This window comes from Harpia harpyja, chromosome 9 (assembly GCF_026419915.1).
Source record: "Harpia harpyja isolate bHarHar1 chromosome 9, bHarHar1 primary haplotype, whole genome shotgun sequence".
NCBI classification, from domain to species: domain Eukaryota; kingdom Metazoa; phylum Chordata; class Aves; order Accipitriformes; family Accipitridae; genus Harpia; species Harpia harpyja.
This window is the reverse complement of record NC_068948.1, coordinates 15,202,255-15,223,040: the sequence shown is the minus strand read 5'-3', so window position 1 is coordinate 15,223,040 and position 20,786 is coordinate 15,202,255. Positions and strand designations below refer to the sequence as shown.

At 40.6% G+C, this 20,786-nt stretch overlaps 1 protein-coding gene across 1 annotated transcript in view; it reads left to right on the top strand.

The window, feature by feature from the left end:
- Positions 1-5,386: 5,386 nt before the first annotated feature.
- The window catches only part of NETO2 (neuropilin and tolloid like 2), a 36,370-nt gene continuing 20,970 nt past the window's right edge, over positions 5,387-20,786 (top strand). Inside the window, exons 1-3 of the mRNA XM_052797094.1 lie at positions 5,387-5,969; positions 18,240-18,296; positions 19,798-19,938. Of these exons, the coding sequence (XP_052653054.1) occupies positions 5,936-5,969; positions 18,240-18,296; positions 19,798-19,938 (232 nt within the window). The 5' untranslated portion in view covers positions 5,387-5,935. The remainder of the gene's footprint in view (positions 5,970-18,239; positions 18,297-19,797; positions 19,939-20,786) is intronic.

The window sequence follows — 20,786 nt, the reverse complement described above, 5'->3', positions numbered from 1 at the left end:
TTTCTAATATGAACTGATCAGATGCCAGCAAAGGAGACTTCCATATTGCATTACTGTTATTATTCAGGATAGCATATTTCCTTACTGCACGCCTTTAATATTTCTCTTAGAGTGGCATGAAAAGGTCAGATTTTTTAGATAAGTACTTAATGCTGTTGGACCTTTTAAACCCCATTGATAGAATTTGCTCCCGACCGCAAAAGTAATAACAGATTTCATAATTAAGAGGAAGCATAATTCAATGTATTTTCCTGTCTTTTTCAGGTGGTTGGAGAATAAGGCTAAACACATAATGCCACTGTGGCAGCAAAGTTGCGTATAGCCCTCTATCACAATATAATAAACATAGATTAGCCCCCTTATGTTTTTTGGAAAAACAATTAGGAATGAAATAACCTCATGCTGACATTTAAGCTGTTGTCAAGTTAACAAAACAATGAACTCAGTATCTTTTGCTTTAAGGTATTTTGCATGCTCAACAGTGCATCATTGCATCACTTTATATACAACACATTACTGGGGCTTTAATAGCTTTCTTATTATAAAGTTTACCACAGGTTCTAACTACTCAAAGCTTGGCTCAAAACAGTATATGCATACTATTTTGAATTAAGGCATTAAATATTGTTAAACCTCTTGTCAAAGGTTTCATGTCATACTTTGGTTTTCTATTCTGTAGGCATCAAAAATATGTTGGGGTAAGGTTATTACTCTTCTACCAGTAAGTTTAAGAAAGCAACATCCATTAGCAAGTGTAGTTCCAGGTGATCATCACAGTGACTGAGGAGTGAGAAATAGTTCTAACTACATAAATTTTCAAAATGCATCCACCATAACACAGCCCTGGTGAGAAATGCTATTGGAAGGCTTCTTCAGTGTGAAATCTCACCTATATAAAAGTACTGTTGACACGCCAACTGGCAGATGGCTGATGAAATACCATCTTTCTTTGTTCTCATTTTCCATGAGAAGCTTTTAAGACTGAATCTTCCTACCAGACTTACCATTAATGCACTGTAGTCCCCCCAACAAAAGAACCAACTTTTCTGCTGCAGATTAATAGGAGTATTATATATAGTATGATATTCCTCCTATGATGAGGCCATCTTTCTTAACAGACAGCTGTATTAAAAATATTTGCTACAGTTAATTGAGAAGTAATCAGTATAAATGCACCAAGTCAATTCAGGACTTTCATAACTACTTTCAAATAAATGACACCTAGATAGAATGGAAGTCAATCCATAAGTTTCTATGATATTATAATCATCAGAGCTCAGTTTTGTTAAAACAACATAAAAGCATTAACCGTGCCAGTTTTTAAGGTATTAATAACCAAAAGAATTATTTTTTAAATCCAGAAAATAAAATTTTGCTTAAAGTAATATCAAACTTTGCAAATAAATAGTACTAATTCTAAAGGGATGACCAGATTTTTTGATCAAAGACTAAGTATGTTAACAAATGTAGATCAATAGAGATGTTAAATCTGAAATATTGCTATGCTGTTTCAGTAGTCCTATTATCCATTCTATTTTTTTTTCCATTTTGGCCACAGGATCTTTTTGTTGAGGCACTAGTAATATCAGCCTCAGCTGTGACTTTGAAAATAATCAGCCACGCAGCACTATTTTTATAATTAATTCCCATCTTCAATGAAAAATGTGATCCCATTTGTAATACAATCCATAAAAATTGTAAAGTATATGCTAACCCTATTTTGAAATTCCTGAATTTCCCAACTTACTTAGAGCCAGAAAAGTTTGTAGGTATATTCTAACACTCAGATCTAATTATACTGCCTAGCACATAGAGAAGTGCACAGTAAGCTTTCTGAAGACTATCGGTATTCTTCAGGACTATTCGAAAGTTTGCAGTGTTCTTAACTCAGTAGTAAACAACAAAGCCAATTATACATATTTATGTATGATTACATGTTATGTTACCACACTAAGAGGCACTTGCACCTTCTGTCATTTTCTAATTAGAAATTGTATATAATTAAGATTTATCAAATGCACCTAAATCCTAATGACAAATCCAGGTACCAGAACAGTTAAAATGTAACTCCTAACTTCCTTTCATAATTACTCACTGTTGACATCTATATTTTTGCAACCTCTTTTAGAAGCAATATCCAAATAGCCTCAAACAGTAAAAAACTGCTGGTCTAAGGCTATTTGTGATGTACAATCTACTACTCAAGAGCAGCAAATACTTCAGGCAATATTAAAACTTCTAGCAGAACAGCAAACCAAAGGAAGTTTTAAGGAAGAACTGTTGGGAGGAGGCAGAACCAGTTCTCATAATGGAAATTTAAGCCTTTTATTGCAGCAGAGCACCTGTTGTAACTGCCTCATTCTTTAACTGTTCAAGCAGGTATTTACCTACATCAAAATGAGCAGTCCCATTGCCTTCCGTGAACTACTCCCATCCAAAAATAATCATGATGACTCAATAGAGCAGCAGAACAATACACAACTCACTGTCCAAAAGCTGTCTTCAACCTTTCTTAACTCCCAAACTCAAGTTTAATTAACTCAAGCTTACTGCCAGCTTGACCCAGTGGCACAGCATTTTCTTCCCTGGAAACTAGCACTGTGCAGGCTCAGAAAATGGGAAGTGAAAGTTTCTTCAGACCTGTCACTAGTTTGCTATAAAATATTTTAAAGCAACACCTATAATAAGAACTCTAGCAAGACAAAGTGACAGGGATGTCCGCATGAGAAATTTCTCTGAAAGCAGTGGTAAACGATGGTGGAATATGCCCCAAATCTATGAGTTGATGCTACTATCTGCATCTCCCACACTGACAGTTTGACACAGCCCTGGGAAAAGAACAGGATGGAAATGCTGCTACACTACTACAAATGGACAAACTAGAAGTTCACCTTTTCAGTTAAATTGAGTGTAGCAGATTGGGTCTTTGCAATTACTACCAACTTGTATTGAGCACAAGATATTACTAGGTTTTTCTGCTGTTTCTTCGGTGTGAGAGAATTGACCACAAATAGTTTTCTTGATTGCAAATTCAGCTTGAGATCTGAGAATCAGGCTAGTTCCCTCATTTCTTATATCATCACAAGTAATAAAAATATCTGAGCCAAATTTTGCCATCAGCTACGCTGTGCATTCCAAAAACAAGAAAAAAAAAAGCAACCCCCTGTCTCCCAACAATCTGCACAACAACATAGTCGGATTTTAATTTTGTGCTTATGTACTCGCAGAGAGGATAAAAAATTGTGGATGATGCACAGATACAGTAGAAATTATTAGTCTGCTGTTAGGTATTTTCTTGAGTTACTACAGTAAACATTTTTGTTAGTAAAGAAAAAAATGCAGAGTATATCCACCTAACGAGGACTTGTCTTTGTATAGGAGTTTTCACTATAGATTTTAACATTTCATAACACCACTATCAATACATGGTTAAGAGGTGAACACAGAAATTGCTTTATCCACTGCTGGAATGCAGCAGCTATTTAACAACTCATGGAAAAACTACCCTTTGAGAAGGACTGTATCAATCATCTCTATTTGAAATTGTAAGGACAATTCGAGTAAGCGGAATAATATAATTATGTAACTTGGGATTTTGCCAGAGCATCAAGCTTAATACTTCACCAACCTTCTTAGAACACTGAAATGGATCTTTAATACCCAGAAAAGCTCAGGACCTTCACTCTAAGGTCTCGCCGGGTCCCCCCAGCGCCCCGTGGCTGAGCAGAGCGCAGGAGCGAGCGCTCGGAGGGAGGAGTGCCACCAGTGGCGCCTCCCGCACACGCAGCCCCGCGGGGCTCCTCTCCGGCTTCGTCCAGCTGCTTTTCGGTCCCTCCTTGCTTAATTCGCCATAACTGACAATCGCGTTGACTTGAAGAGCCTGAAATATTAAACTGATAATCTGAAGCAAGAGAATGACCTTTGCTAACAGGATATGCTGACCTTTGAACATCGCAGAAAGAATTTAACATTCGAACACATGGCACCAAACCACAAGGAAATCAGAGCTTCACCCGTCACAACCATGTTCGAGACTAGTGAGCGGCCCTGCTCCTTAAGCAGACGGATTCGCAAGTTGCAATTACGCTTCTAATTTACAGTTTGCAAAATCTAGTGGGTCTATCGAGTGGGTTCCAAATTGCTTCCATAAGGTGCCTGAGCTCGGCGTGGGGTACCTGGCGGTTCGGGCTTGCATCATAGTGCACGACCGCGGTGGGGAGAAGACCTGAGTTAAGTGGAGAACGTGATCCCCTGCATCCTGCGAGCGGGGCTGGAGCCCGCTCTCGGGCACGGGAAACCCGCGGACGCCGCGCCCGGCACCGCAGCCCCCGCGGCGGACGGGCCGGGACGGCTCGGACCCCTCCTGCCCGCTGCGCAAAGCTTTACAACGCGCTCCGCGCACAGATCTAAACATCTCCTTGTTTCAGTACTTCTGGATCCTGAGCAAAAGCTCTCAGCCTCGCCTAATCGGCAGTTCTCGGGAAAAGACATCCTCTCTGAAATAACCTAAGATACTTCAACCCGTGTTGCCTATGGGAGGTTGGAAAAAATCGCTAATGGGCTTACATGTGTGGCTATAATTTTTACGCGTAGCCTATCGGTACGGCAACCTTTCGCGGCCATGCTCCCGGCTGTCCGGAACAGCACGGCTCTCGCCGTTCCGCACCTCCATCGCCAGCTCGGAGGTGTCCAGGCGGACGCGGATCCCCGGCCGCCACGGGGTGCCCGCCGCGGCGGGATCTGCTGTCCGGGGGCTCTCCCTCCCCGCCCTGCCCGGCGGAAAGCCCTTCCCCCGACATCGCCACCTGCCCCCACCTCGGGCCCTTTCCCTAAGTAACATCTCCCCTCAGAAGCTAACCCGATGTGATGGATAACCGGAGGGATGGGAGCCAGGGCAGGCAGCAGGCTAAGTGCACCTTTTTATTAACTTCTTGTAAAGTAATAGCTCCATTTTAGCTGTCACTCCTGTCAGACAACAGCCGCACAATAGCGTGTGATGGGCTCTTCCCGGCGCCTGAGCAGCAGGCAGCACACTGCAGCCAGGCAGGCAGCTGGGCACGCCGCACTGCTGGAGCCGCACGGGCTCTCTGCCACGAGTGAGGGGGAGAAGGGGAGGAACAGAAGGCGAAGGGGAGGACCGGCTCCCTTTTACCCCACCGGGACCCCGCTCAGATCCCAAACAAAGGCGGGCAGCGGGGATTCACGTTCATCCGAGCCACCGTGTCCTGGAGAGCGGCTGCACGGTTCGCCCGCTCCGCCCTAGTCGCCGCGAAGGCGGGGGACGCGCTTCTGCCGGCCAGCACCGCCGGACCCCTCTCCGCTGACGGGCGGGGAGGATGGGGCCTGGAGCGTGATGCACGGCGGGGAACCGAGGCGGGGTGCCTCAACCGGGGCCACTACCGGCTCCTCGTAGGGACGGGGCGAGGACGGCCGTCGCCGCCCCCGCTCGCTGCCCGGCCGTGCGGGAGGAGCACAGCGGCCCCGCCGGCTGCGGCTGTGGCTGCTTGCGGGGCTCCGTGGGGGGCGGGCACATGCGTACAAGCGGCTCATCCAGGCAAACACCCCTCACATCTTAAATGAGCTTCATTTACCGGCAGGCGCCTCAGTCGGGCTGGGAGCTGCCGGCCCGCGCTTAGATCGCCTTACGGGGAGTCCCCCCGCCGCCCCGCCGCTCTCCGCCCCCTGGGGCAGGCCGGCCCCGACGGAGCCCGCCGCGCCCCACTCTAGATGGGACTGAGCACGGCGGAGGCTCCGGGCTCGGGCGGCGGAGGCTGAGCGCGCCCCGCGCGGGGGCGCCGGGCATGGCCGCGGGCGGGCGGGGGCCGGCCGAGCCGTAGCCGTGGGCCACAGCGCCCTCGCGGGGGGCCGCCGCCATGGAGCGCCGGTGATCATCGCCGCCGCCGCGGAGTCGCCGCCGCGGCCCGCCGGGAAGACAATGGCCCTGCACAAACTCTGCTCGGTGCTGGAAGGTAGGAGCCGCGGGCGGCGCGGCGTCCTCCGTGGGAGAAGCTGCCCGCGCCCCGCCGGAGGGGAAACAGCCGTACCCCCGGAGGAGTCCGCCCTTTCGGCTGCCCCGTGCGGCCCCCCGCCCCCGCTCTGCCCCGGCCGCCCTCCTACGGCTAGCGGAAACTTTGGTATGAGGGGCACGGGGGCTGCGCAGGGGGCGGCCGCCCCGCTGTTGGTGGGGCTGCTCCTCCCCGGGCGGCTGCCCCGCCGCACCGCTTCCCTGCTGGGCGGCCGGCCGGTGCCCGGCCCCGCTCTGCTCCACACGAAAGCCAGCGCTGCGGTGCCGGCGGCGGCTCGGGGCTGCAGGGCGGGCGCTGCCGGGAGCTCAGCGCGGCGGCCAGGCAGTCCGCAGCCGTCCCGGGCTGCTCCCGGCCGCGCTGGGCGCGGGCGGGCGGCGGGAGCACCTCGGCACCCCGGGTTGGCGGGGGGGGGGGGGGGGGGGGGAGGTCGCAGCCTGCAGAAACGTGGGTCACGGTGGCAGCGACCCTGCTCCAGTGCCCCGTATATTCCCGAGACACACCGAGAGCTTCCTACGCTCCAGTCTTTTCACAGTAAAGATACTCTTTCTGCTTTCGGAACTCTCCTAACGAGCCGCCTAACAGTGATCAGGTTATCGCACTTGTTATCGGGAGCAAGATCTGTTTTCAGCAAGGTTTTCACAAAACCTGAGTCATAAGCTACTGCCTGACCGGTATTTACCTGTGCTTCTCTTCCTCTTGAGGCTTTTAAATCTTTTTTCTAACTTCTTACGGTTCAGAGGTAAACAACTGAGGAAGGCTCTTCATCCTAGCATTTCTTTGTCTGTGGTGTTATTTATACAGCTCGACAATGGGAAAGGTATTTCTGTTAGAAAATAAAGCTAGATATGGCAGTTAACCTTGTGCCTCAAGAGATTAATTCTAGCATTCTGTATCTTCTGGAGCAATAGCAGACTTGAACCATCAGGGACTTTTTTTTTAATTATTATTATTAAATTATTCTGTTAGGAAATTTTGGAGCATCTGCTTGCATTATCGAAGCCAACAAGGCATTACTGCAGAGTGGAGAACTGTTTCTGATGTCTTCCCACGGTATGAAAGTTGTAAAGAAGTCTGTTTTAAATCCATAATGTTGCCATGGCCTATAAAAACCCATGTTCCTGGCCTGAAGGACAGATGTCTTGAGGGTTTAAATAAATATTTTTCATTTATTAGCATAATAATTGAGAGACAGGAGATACCTGCTCTCAATAAACGTCTGTGTCTCTATAAAGGTGTTAACCATCGGCGGAGTTTAGATAACATAGGAACATAAGGCTTACATGGGGGAGAGAAGGCATTTAGATTTTTTTTTTTCCTACTTCCTCTTTAAGTAACATAGTTAAATACCATAAACCACTATAAAATGACCATAAAATACAACTGACATTTCTGCTTCTTAATTACTTTCTACATATGCAGATTTAATTACATCTCAGATTGCTGCAAATTTGACTATGCAGGTTTTCTCCTGAACAGACCTGATGCCAATCTTTTATAATCACACTAGTGTCCAGGTAAGAAGTCCTTCTACAGGAAGTTTTTTGTATTTTTCATAATCTATAAATTGCACAAAGCCATTAGTCAATAAGCTGTTAGTATTCTGAATGCATCACTTGCCATGACTACAGAAACAACCTATCATTACTTAGAATTATACACTCCCTTTTATCTCTTCTTCACTAGAAGTCTCCATATAGTCTGATTATTACATCTAATTACAAAGGAAAAAGATTCCTATAAATAGGCACATAGATTTAGTCCCAAAAGGAAACTGTTGGGAATAACAAAGTAAACCTCCGTATTTTACAAGTTGCATCTTAAATTCTGCATGGAAACTCTACCTACAGTGGCAGTAAATGTTTTTTTTTTTCTCCATACAAATAGCTTTGTGTGCAGAACTGGGAGAGTTCTGCTAAACCATATACGAAGTACAATTAAGTTCAGTATATTGTGAAAAGTCATGTATCTTTTAATAATACTTAGAAACAGTGTAATCTTCTGTTCTAAACATGGAATGCATATTTACATTTCTGTCATCCACAAAGGTTCTATTTTTTGGCTAGATACCTCAGAGCAGAAGCAAGCCCATCACACTCACTTTGTGGCAATTCAAATTTCTATTATGCTGGTTCAGAACTACTCTATGCTCTTCCTCAGCTATCAGTAATAAGGGCCGATTTATATAAACATCTTAATATAATTCTTATTGCCTCTCTCCATAGTGTTCAGCAAAACTTCTAAAAGTTTCGTCCTGAATCCCATCATCTTATATTGGTTATTTGCTCTCATCCAGATCTACTAGCCAAAAGTGCTGAGTGGAAATGGTGGGAGGACCACGACAGCACTGAGGTTGCAGTAGCTGCAGATTTTGCTGAAGTGGAGCCCAGCCAATGCCCACCTGCTTTCTCAGTGGTGTATGTAACCTATTGGAGGCCAAGGTGCTCGCTGCGTTTTGGTTCTTTAAAGACAAAGCCTTTTCTTCCTGTCTTCAGTTCTCAATGAGATTTTAAACACACTAGAATCATTCTCGAATCCTAGCACAGCTTGCAAAATGCAACTGCTCTACTACAATAAAGTATTATAACCCTCTGCTTCATAAGAGAGAAAAGCAGCTGCTTTCTTAATAAAAGCCATGTTCCTGTTATGTTTTGGAAGTAAACACATCTATCTTGAATTTCCTCATATCTGCTATTCCCCCAAAATGTGTTTGCTAAGAACTTGTTCCCATTCTTCAGGTAGGCTCCTCTTTCACTTGCATATGCTATTATTTGGTTAAAAAACCACACAAACCTGAAGTTAAATCCTGACTGTACATTAGTTTTGGACTGTTTCAGTTATTATTTTGGATTAACTTAAAAAGCCGGAAAGAGAATTCTGTAGTTTCTGTCCTGATAATTCAACAAGCAGCCAGGGCTAGGACAAAGTAGTGCTACTTCTGGAAAGTCAACGTTCCCAGCCTTCCAATAAGGTACAGAATTATTTCTAACTCTGGCAGGTTGCAAGAATGTGGAGTACTATGATTAACTTCCTGCCATTCTGCTCAGCCCCCTCATTTGCATTTTGGCATGAATTTAACAGCTAATTTCTCACAAACAAGCAGTGTTAGGAAGAAATGCTTCCTTCCACACAAAAGCTAGGAATTATGGCCTCTTGTTTCCAAAATCAAAAGGTGCAACAATGCCCCAAAAAGCTAAAAGCAAGCAGAGAAAACAGATAGTTTAAAAATCTGTTAATGATTTCACGATTTGTCCGCTGAAACCAAAAGCAAAGTACTGACCGTAGAGGCTACAGTGGCCCTAATGAAGGCAGTATCAAGTGTCAGTCAGAATTCCATTTTTTTACTTAAAAACAGGATCTACTTGCAACCTTTTCTGCTGCACTCAAAGAAAGCTAAGTACCCAACAGCTTGCACTGCTAAGCAGGTAAGCAGAAGGAACTCAAGTAACTGTAGAATAGGATTCAAAAAGCTGCTGTGTTATAAACAAGGGAAGTATTTGGTGGTATGTATTATGCCTTGCTATTAATACATACACAAACTTAATATCCAAAATGCACCACTCCCACAGTAGCATAACTTCAAAAACATTAAATCCTAGTTTTCCTAAGACATAGTTGACAATGACTGCTAAAATCTTTACAGAACAAGTTGGTTATAATTACACTGACATTAATAGAAAAGTTTACTGTATAAATCAGGTATACAGTTGTAGCCAGAGTACAGAATAACACTGAATTGAAGCTAAAGGAGCTACTGAATTATGTATCCCTATCTAATGAAAAAGCTGGGTTTTCAACACCTTCCCTAAGGTTTAATTCACGGAGAGAGGTTAGACAGAAAAATTACCCCCAAAATGAAACTTTATAAGCTATTCATCATTTATGAATCTGTCAGAAATTCACAATATAATGCACTGCAGGAATGGTGAAGAGACCTGATAAACATCTGCAATTATACCAGAAATTCTTCTAGTATACACACAAAATAGGTTACACATGTAACCTATGTTTACATACAAAATAGGTTACATATGTAGTGATGGACATGCTTATCTGGACTGAAGTAGAATCTTAATTATAGTGTCTTGGATACCATTGGGGTTCTAGTACTGCAAACAAGCTTGCTGCTTTTGTGCTTTATACACTCCAAATTTTTTAATTAATGAAGCACTTACAGTCTTGGAAAACTTAAATAGGTTGCTACGTCTATTGATACATGACTGACGACTGCCAGCTCAAATACTGCAAGTGATTGGGTTGGGGGAGTGTAAATTTTTCAACAAAAAAGCAGCAGGTAACTTTTCATGAAAAAATTCCACATTTTTAGCTTATCTTTGTGCTTCACTCCATTTTCTGTTATTACAAAGCTGACCCACTATGTAGCAGGAAAGAACTGCCAATACGTTAACAATACATTTCACAAAACCCCCTTCTTTAGCGTACAATAAAATCCGTGAACACAGAGAAGTCTTTTTTTAAGGGACTGAGAGTGAGGAGCTAGAAAAAAATATTCATTTATACTCTGTACACAAATTGTTGTTAGACAGGACAGAAGACAGCAGAATTTTTAATATTAATTCCATAATAGACATTCCTGAAAAGATTTCCACTGAAAAATAGACTATACTGATAATAAAGAACAAGAGATGAAGAAGTTTGGTACAATCTGATCTACTTTTAAGTCAAAAGTATCACCATCCAAGTGCTCTAGGAATAAGTAATCTCTGCAAAAGATGTATTCAGAATAGTTATGTACAGCAGGATCAGTTCTGTCAGCTACAGGGAAACCATCTGAACTTTAAGTCGGTGTATATATTTTAATAAGGTTTTTGGAACTCCTCATCAACATGGTTTGCACATGCAGCCTTCTCATCAGTCTCTTGCTGCACACAGCTTGGAGATGAAAAAAGATCTTCCATATAAAAAGGAAAGCTTCTATTTTAAAAATGAAAGATATCATTCTTCTGGCAGAAGTTTTGCTGGCAGACATACCCAGGAATGGATTATAAGTAACAGGATGTGGAGCAACTGGTAAAATGAAGCAGCCCACAGCTGCTTATACATTTCTAATGGAGGAAGGGATCAGAAATGTTAAATATTTTGAGCAAACCTAGAGGGGACTCTGTCACAGATCCATCCAAGCATGAATTGTTCTGCAGATGATTTTGATCAAAGGGACTTGGGAGAACTGCATTTACTTCCTGAATCAGTTAACCTGGTTTCTCTGCAGAGATAGACTCCCAATTTGTTTCTTCAGCAATCTTAAAAGAGAGGAATCCCTACTGGAAACAGCTGGAGTGAGATGAAACTGTTATATCTCAGAATAGACCTGAGTGCATTCAGATATCCTGCTGGCATGCTAATGGCTAACAAGATTTGGATCTTAGAAAGGCACTAGAGTCACTGTTAATAGCTGGTGAAGCCCACTTCTGCTATCAAGCTTTTGTGAGGAGGATTAAAAATGGGTTGGCAGCTCCACTGGCATGCTCTGGGTAAGACTTAAAACAGCTAAAATATGTCTTGCCTGATGCACACCATCTCTGTTACTTTATTCTGTGGTAATCCTGCAGTATATTCCAACATGAGGAAATCACCGGAGCTGTTAATAGGCTAAGTTATAGGCAGCCACCTTAACTGCTCTTTGATGCTCATTTTACTGATCTGCAAATGTCCTGTTGAGACCACAAGAGATTAAGGAATATATACAGACTATGAACTGTAAGAGCATGTGGGATTCGAAAACTGCTGTGTTTTCATCCTCAGCAATAGAATTGTTTGCCTAAAAAAGCAGCAACAGATGCAATCCAGTATTCCTTTTATCAATTAGCAAATGTCACCAAATGCTAGGAAGAGAGAGAAAAATCTCATTCCCTGGAATTTACAGTTTGTGTTTCTGAGCTAAAAATGGCTTTAATCAGAAATGCACTTAGTTAGCTTTCTGAAAGAAAAGGAGGTGACCATCCACACAGAATTACATAAAATCCAGAGTGTCTGGACACTTTACCTTGTCTGTCTAAATTGCAGAAGTTCTTTACAAGACCGGTCAAACACTTTGAATTTGTGCAGCGTCTAACATCATGGGACCCTACACTTGATCAGTCCTTAAAAGCAACCAAAACACATATAAGTAATTTATGTTGTACATATAATCTTGGCCAGAGAATAAGATAGGATATGACATCACAAATGTCCCCACCACATTAATAGCTAACATTAATGTTTAGACATATGTGGGGAAAAAAATTGATGTAAAAGCTGGGATACTGTGATTAGCAGTTACTGAAAGTAACATTAATTTTAGCACACGGGGCAAATTAGGAGCTAGGTTTAAGAATAGTACACAGAAAAGGATTCATTCCCATAAGGCAAAACATAGTATATAATTAAGATCAAGCATTTGTTACTCTAGGCTGTATCTGCCAGAAAGAAGCAGGCATTCTGGCAAGATTTTCTAACATGCATGACCTGTGTGTTGCCAATTACTGTCTGTTTGGACTATATGTATACAAGGTGCTGCCTAATCCAGGGTGTACAGCACAGAGATAAAACAGTGAATCCTGCTTTAAGCAATGTCTGCCATCTTTATCCCTAGGATTCTGACTACCACTATACTAAGAATGTGTATTATTCTAAATTATTAAGTCTTTATTTAAATAATTGGTGGAATTTTTCACTGTTTCTCAGTTGTGCATGACTGCTCCCCAGTTTGATATTCAGCTTGCCCGGCATGCATAGATCCCCCACTGTCATCACTCAAGACCGACACTGCTCTCAGAGCCACACAGCAAATCTAGTCTGTTTTCTCTATATGTGAAGATCCCTAGAGCATGCAGAAAAAGCAAAGGCAAGGCATACCACAGAGAGCTCAGAGCAGTACTGTATCCCATGAAATCTGAAGAATGTATCTTGCCAGAAAGTACAAGCATATGTCAGATTGCAGCCTAAAGCACTTGTTTTTCTAAGCAACACACTGATTTATCAATATTGGGTTAAGCACCTGTTTACTATAAAACTAACTATATTATTCTCATTTTTAAAGAGAAATAGCAGCCACTCATTTGTGAATCTCTCTATATATACTTCAGTACATAAATTAACAAATTTTTTTTTTTTGCAGCTTTGATTAATTTTAGAGAATTTTAAGAAATGCCAACAAAGAAAATCTTGACCCCTGCAAACAATGCATAGTTTATTACACCAGTTCAGGGGATTCTTTTATATTATTCCATAACCCTATTTCAACAACAGAATAGTAATAAGAATTTGCAATGTATGGTTAGTGTCTTCACTCTTAAAAATTTATACAAGTATCTGCAGGCTATGTGATCTAAAATATTTCATGCAAAGAAGCGAAGAAAATGAAAAATGGATTCTTTTAAAAACATACAGAAGCTTGCTGTTTTTTCTTTGTTTCTAGTTAATGTTCACACAGGTAAAAACTATCAGAGCCTTAAATGGTAGTATGAAAGTATACACCATAATTTGTGGAGTAGAAGTCTGTAGCAAATACCAGATTCATGAATAAAAGAAGCCCCTCTTAATCTGCCTCAGTGGCTGTGCTGCTGTTGGCTTAATGATAGCCTCTTCTAAAGTGTACATATCATGAAGCAGAAGCTCAATTTAAGGTGCAGAAGCACTAACCTGTATTATATTTACCAACTAAATATCTCTAAGTAAGGTCAGTCTCCCATATTTCAGTGTCTTCTAGTAGGATTCTCACCACGCTCCTCCATTAAAAACAAAACAATCAAACCCACCCTTCTATCCCTTTGATATTCAATGCAGTCATGCAATCCTGCACTTTGTGCTGTTGCTTACATTAGCAAGCCATGTTCAAATGGCATTTTTAGATACTACTTCTGCTTCCTGTACTGTAATAGAATACAGAGCTATGTCTAGAGTTACCTTTCATGCACACTGAAGAACAGTCATGGCACAGTGATATGTAATATACTGTAAAAGAGGAAAAAAGAAGGAGCAGAGGAATACTGTGTCCCATTGCAAGTTCAGGTGCATTATAACTATTTGAATTTCAGTTTATCAGAAATAACAAGATCATTCTTCATCCTTCTGAAAGTGCTACAAGACTTTTCGTGAAAGTAGTTCAGTATCCCCTGTCTAATTGCTGTGTCTGTGTCCCCACATGCAGTACCAGGACACTGGTTCAGCACTAGCTTTCCACACTGCACCATCCTACAGGATCTGTCTCTTCCCTAGACATCTTCCTTCCTTCTCATCTTCCTTCCTTCTCACTGACTTGTATGGTTCAAGTTAGTCTTTGAGATTCAAAAATATTTTTCCAGGAAGTGGTATGGATTTAGGACACCAAGTGATTGCTTTGTTGTTTTTAAAATGCACACAAAAATGGGTTAATGGAAGCAGTCTAAAAGATCTAAAAATACCCTGACTGATTTTTTTTTTTCTTTCTTTCTTTTCCTTTCATCATGAACATTAATAGGCTTTGTTCTCAGCCAACAAACTCCTGTTTGCTATCCCACATTATACTGTGTCATGTAAATGCATGCAGTTTAAGGCAATACTACCTCAGGCATCCCTGCCCAGTACTCTCAGGAAGAACAGATATAAGTCCTCTCTCCACCTTTTTGCTAGCAATGTCACAGAGATAAGGACACATACAGAGTATTAGTCACAGACACCTCTTTTCTTTATCTTACTATCACCTGGGATAAAAGTAATGGCAAAGGAAGGCCCTTAAACATTTGCTACCTGGGCTGCTTTGAATACATCTTAAGGGTGGTTAAGAGCATGAGAAGGACAGGCATTGCCAGAGAAAGGCAAGAGATGGAAGAGATTAAAAATGAAGAGAGTGAAAAGGGCAGGGAACAAAGAGAAGGTGGACCATACTTAGTATATCCACTCATCCATATAATGTCACAAAAGGAAGACAGTAAAACAAATATTCAGCCCATTTATCTTCTGCAATTGCCTGCATATCCATGCTGTTCTGCAGGAAATACGCACTGTTGTTTTGCACTTACACACACATACACAGCTCTGGACTATTAATAGAAACGGCACAGGCTTTAGTGAAAGCAAATCAGATTTTCTGAAGTCCTTTTAGGAGTCTTGTTTCTGTATCTGCATAATTTCAAGAAGAGAAATCACTGGTTAGTGTAACTGAACATCTATTCTTATGGTATCTCTATCTGCACAAGAGAGCACAATCACTGAAATAAACATAGATGCTTATTGATATTTTAAAGGTGAAAAAGAAAAAAAAGAGGGTATACAGTAACAGTGTTAGCCATAGTAGATAGCTGTACTAAAAAAACCTCAACACAAACCAACGAACCCCCAGATTTTCACTGTTACTTGAAAGTGACTATCTGCATTAATTTTATTAGTCATTAAAGTATTTACTTCATTCATATTTCTGTGTTTGTTTGCTTTAAGAAAAACAGACAAAGCCCATTTCACATTTTAAGCAGCAGCACAAGTTATAAACAGATTGCTATGTCCTTGCAAAATAGAGAGTGGGCATAGCAAATCTTTAAGAAAGGTTAATTCACATGATTTACATAGGATTGTGGAAACTGCATTTACTTTAACAATAAAAGCCAACTTTGAAGTGTTGCTCCAGAACCAGTGTAGGAAAAAACCAAAGAGAATACGTAGACAACTTTATAACCACTATCAAGATTCTCTGTAATATTCTCTGTTAGGGACAAGCAATCTCAGGAGTACAAATGCATTATAAGTTCATGCACTTAAAGTCAGATCTTTGAGTGCACAGTTTAAACACAGAAGCCACAAAATTTTTTTTTTTTTAAATAGTAGCATCTATATAAGAAATATTAAAAACTAAAAATAGCTGAAAACTAATGTCAATCATATGTTAATAAAGATGGGATATTTGTTTATTCTATTTGCTTTAAAGACTAGTGAACATCCATAACTTGAAGACCAGTAATAGGTACTAGATACTTTCTTCTGAAGGATGAATTTTCAATCTAGGGTGAGTCAGCAATAATTAACAATTCATAATTTGTATTGGGATAATGACAGTTAGGAAATATATTTTTCAGTATATTAATATTGATGAAAATGCAGAATTATTGCAAATATGGAAATTGCAAAACTACCTAAGTCTTAACCTACTATCTTATAATCCATCTCTCAAAATCAAATGAGCGTCTAGGAACATAACACTTGTTTGCAAGACCCATATGGTATTTTAAAACACCTACAGTTGTGAACTCAACTTACAAGGGAAAAAAGCAGTTGTTGATGAGGAAAGTCTCATAATGATATACAGTATGATTTAATACGGGTAGAGAGAAGAAAGGGCAGCAGAAACATATATAATAAAACACAAATGCTAGATGGACACTTTTGGGGCAGACTTTGATTCCTTTTGTCTTTCCCCAAGATAATACATCTATGCCAACATTACAGTAGCATCTAGATGAGTTCAGTCAAGATCACCATTGTTCACAGTCAGTGCATGCTCACTCTGGAACTCTCTAAAGAGCTGAAAGTCTAACAGCAACACAGGGAAGATCGCAGATACAGAAAATGCCATTTCAGCATGAGCCACTAAAATGCCTGAGCAACAAGAGGGGAAAACTGGGAAAATAAAATGAACTTCTTGAACGTGACAATAAAATTCCTGCTGCAATCTTTTTTTTCCTGCAGTGGTGAGGCCATGCCTGTCTGACTTAGTATTAACAAGTAGATTAAGAACATGGGAAAGGCCATACCAGGTCAAATCAAAGGTCCATCTAGCCTGGTATCTTCTTTCACAGAGATATAAAAGCAGAAAGTGTATAGAAGTACAGCAAATTATATTTGCCCCAAATACTATCCCGGACTTCAAACAACTTATGGCAAAAGGGGTTTCTGAAACAGAATTTTCTACCTCAAGGATGCATTATGAAGTATCTGCATAAAAAAAAAAATAAAAATCTTTGTTTTCTTTGAAGAAGCCACCTGCTAGCTTTGTCTGATACCCCTGGTTCCTGTATTGGAAGAGACAACAAGTAGTTGCTCTCTATTCACCATCTCAATGACACTTGTGATTTTATAACTTGTATCCTATCTCCTCTCAGCCAGCTTCTGTCCAGGGCAAAGAGTCCTAGCCTACTTAACTAGTTCTCTAAGATACATGTCCAGAATTATACAGATACTCAAGACGGAAGCAAATGAAAGATATGAGGAGTAACATAATTATATACTCTATTTCATTCTCTTTTCCCTTCCTGGTAATCCCTAACAATCTGCGGAGATGAAGCATTTTAGGAAAATCTGGACATTAACCCTGCTTTAAAACTGTTGGTGAATAGTGGAATATGGAATCATTAGTATGTGCTGTTCAGACTGGCGCTTCTTGGGTGCAAGGAAAGTATAAACGTAAGGGAAAGGCCAAAAGCAAAACCATCTAGACAGCTGGAAGGAAGGAATGTCGGAGGAAAGAGTATAACAGAATCTTTAACAGGTTCAATATTTAGTCAGTTCAAATCCAGAAAACACCAGCATGTACCAAAACCTGAGACTAACACAACACTCCGACAAACCAGAGTGCTTGCAACAGTGTACATCCTAACAGTCTTCACATCCTAGCTGTTGTCACTGCTCAGACTAAGTCTCTCCACATCATTAGAACTTGTATCTGCTTGTTTTCTACTCCCACATCATTTGCAGAAATCACTGGTATTGTGGCAGCATCACAACAACCAGTCTTGCAAGCACAATCCTATAGTGCTCCTGAAATCCATGTAGGGATAAGACCATGCAGTGTCTCCTGTGGTCCTAATTAATTTCTTGGAAGCTGGAGAAGTCTTTTGTACATGTTGGGCAAATGGAGTTTTAGGATAAATCTGGTTCAATATAGCAGTGAAACATCTCGTTTCAGGACATAGAAGTTATACAGAAGATAGATACCATGTAATTTTATGAAATGCTTGCAAATTAGTAGATACTCTAGAAAATATACTTAAAGTCCCCTCAAACAATAAATTGCTATTCTTATATACACTTTCTTAAGGAACTTGGAAGAAGAGCCAACAGCGCACTTAGACCGCACTGGTTTCGTAAAGTTGAAATTTTAAGAAAGCACATAAATGAATTAAGTATTTTTGTATGTTCTCAGTTGTTTTGGTTAGTGATTCTAGGATTTGCATGACTCGGGACTGCAGAAAACGGTCTATAGTTTTGATGAATTACTGATGTTTTTTCCTGTCCAATTTCTCTCATCAGTGTTGCTAGTAACAATCCTTGTAGTGGAAGGGATTGCCATTGCACAGAAGACACAAGGTACAATTTTGGTTTGATGATTTTCTTTCAAAAAATGTAACAGTTTTATAGTTTTTAATTAAGCAATATAAGTAAAAGAAGGTATTTGTATTCAGGTATTAATAGCTTTTGAATTACCAATATGAATTCCTGTATTTTCCATTTCCCCCCTATTTACTGAATTTTTTTCCAACTGAACAAAGCCATCCAGTCACAAAGAACATGGAAGTTGACTTACCCGGTTAAAATTCTATGCTTTTAAACCTTAGAGGTGGGAAAAAAACCACCACAGAAATTCATGTTTTATGTGTCTGACAACAAGCTTTTCAAATAGTCCACCCACAAACATTTTTGAAGCCTGCTGAGTCGGGAAGGCATCAGTTTCACAAACCTTATTTTCTTCTATGTGGGATTAACCCACACTTGAGAGAGAATAATTCCTTGAACTGACACCTACAGAATTTCCTTGAACAATTTCTGCAGGAGAGACTAAGTTTTCACCTCCATAAATCAAAAAGCTGCCAAGATACCAGTGGAAGGTGATGTAATTTACTGGAGGCAGCTAAGACCTGTATCAGCATGGACTCCCTCTCAAAGGGCTGCAAACAAAAACTGCATAAATATAAATAACATTATGAGAGCACCCTGTGAGATTTAGGAAAAATCTAGCAGAAACCATATATCCTGTGTCTTATTCTCTCCAGTTCTGCTGATATCAAGAAGGGCCAAAGCTGCTTAAGAAAAATGTCAGAGAGATCATACTATTCCCAAATTCTTTCTCCTTGGATAAGGAAATCCGAACTAACAAAGCTCCTGCAAATTGTCCAGTGTGGTACACTACCTTAGTGAACTGCATAATCTCAGTCAAGGATCATATTTCCCTGTACATCCAGAAGAAGAGCTTGGATCTTAAATGAGACCCTTAGCTACCAGTGCAATCTACCTATTGCTAGTAATTTTATTAACTACCATTGCTGTATTTAATGTATTTACATATTATAATGCAGTCTGTTATAAGTATTCTATGTTCCAACAAATTATTGTAAATAGATATTCAGTCTAAGGGCCATGTACTTCACTATACTCTGGAATCAGGTGAAAAAATGGTAAAAGCTAACGAATACTTTGGATTATATTTGCATAGGAATGGAGAAGATGTAAGCCGTAAAATAATGCTGCTGTACTGGCAGCCACTGTGACTCTTTGACTTAGAAGGAAAAGCAACAGAAAATTTAAACTGCCTTGGGTAAAAAAAAATTACTCCCTCTCTTCCTTTCCCAAGGATTACTGGACATATTTGATACTCAGAAACTGTGATCTCTTTAGGGTATACCACATCACTAAACTAAACATAAGATTTTCCTAGCTAGATATTAACAAGTGACATAGAAGAAGGTTTTCAACCAAAATAGATTACTTTCTTCTTTTATAGAATATGCATTATGTCAGTGTTTTACTTCTGCAAAATTAAATTCACATGCTTGCAGGAGAAATTTATGTGATCACTTTTTTTTCACTTAAGGTGGGCAAAATATTGGAGTGAATCGCATTCCTCCTACCCAGTGTGACAATTGGGTACGGACAAGTAATGGAGGACATTTTGCTTCACCAAACTACCCTAACATGTACCCACCAAATCAAGAGTGCATCTATATCTTAGAAGGTACATGCTGTATTTCTGTTTTGTTGTTTTGTAATCTTACTGTTAAATGGATAATCTTGAATTGTTAAAACTGTGTCATTTTACTATACTGTCAAGTATTGTATAGCCATACTGGTAGTATAATCGATTCTGCAGTCATTTGGTTGAACAAGAAGCTAAGTTTGCTCTCTGAAGTAATAGCAACAAATTAATAGAAAATGCAAACGTTCAGGAATTAGCTATACGGAGTAAGACATACTCTCACAGCCAGAAAAAGCAGCATCAGATCTACTGTAATCTATGAAGGCACAGAACTATTAAGATAAAAATTGTAGCTTGTTATTTTAATATCACTTCCAGTATTGCTGATAATGAACTGCAAAGATGGTTGAAGACTATCTTCAGCATTTACCAGACCATACTGTGTTATTCTAAGTCTGTGTCACAAGCAGAAAATCTTTATGCTGTCCTTTATTAATAAAAAAGACACATCTGACTACCATAGCACTGTACTAAAAATATGGAGATTTTAGCACTGCTGAGGTCACTATTAAAATAATGTGATGAGGACAAAAAAATTTCATTAACTAGAGTAAAACCACATTACAATGAGAATATCTTGGATAAAGCCTGCAAGACTTGGGACGCACTAATTATTTTTTCTTCTTACTAGAATGCACCCAAAATCCACTGAAGTCAGCTAAAAACGTTAGTCAGCTTAATCATCAGATTCATATCAATTAATTGAAATATTTCAAGTAATATGTTTCAGTGAGTTTTTATTTGTACAGTATAGTACTGGTTCACAGACACCCTCATTTTTCCTTGTATGCATGCATATCTGAAGTTTGGCATCTTCCCTGCCAGTG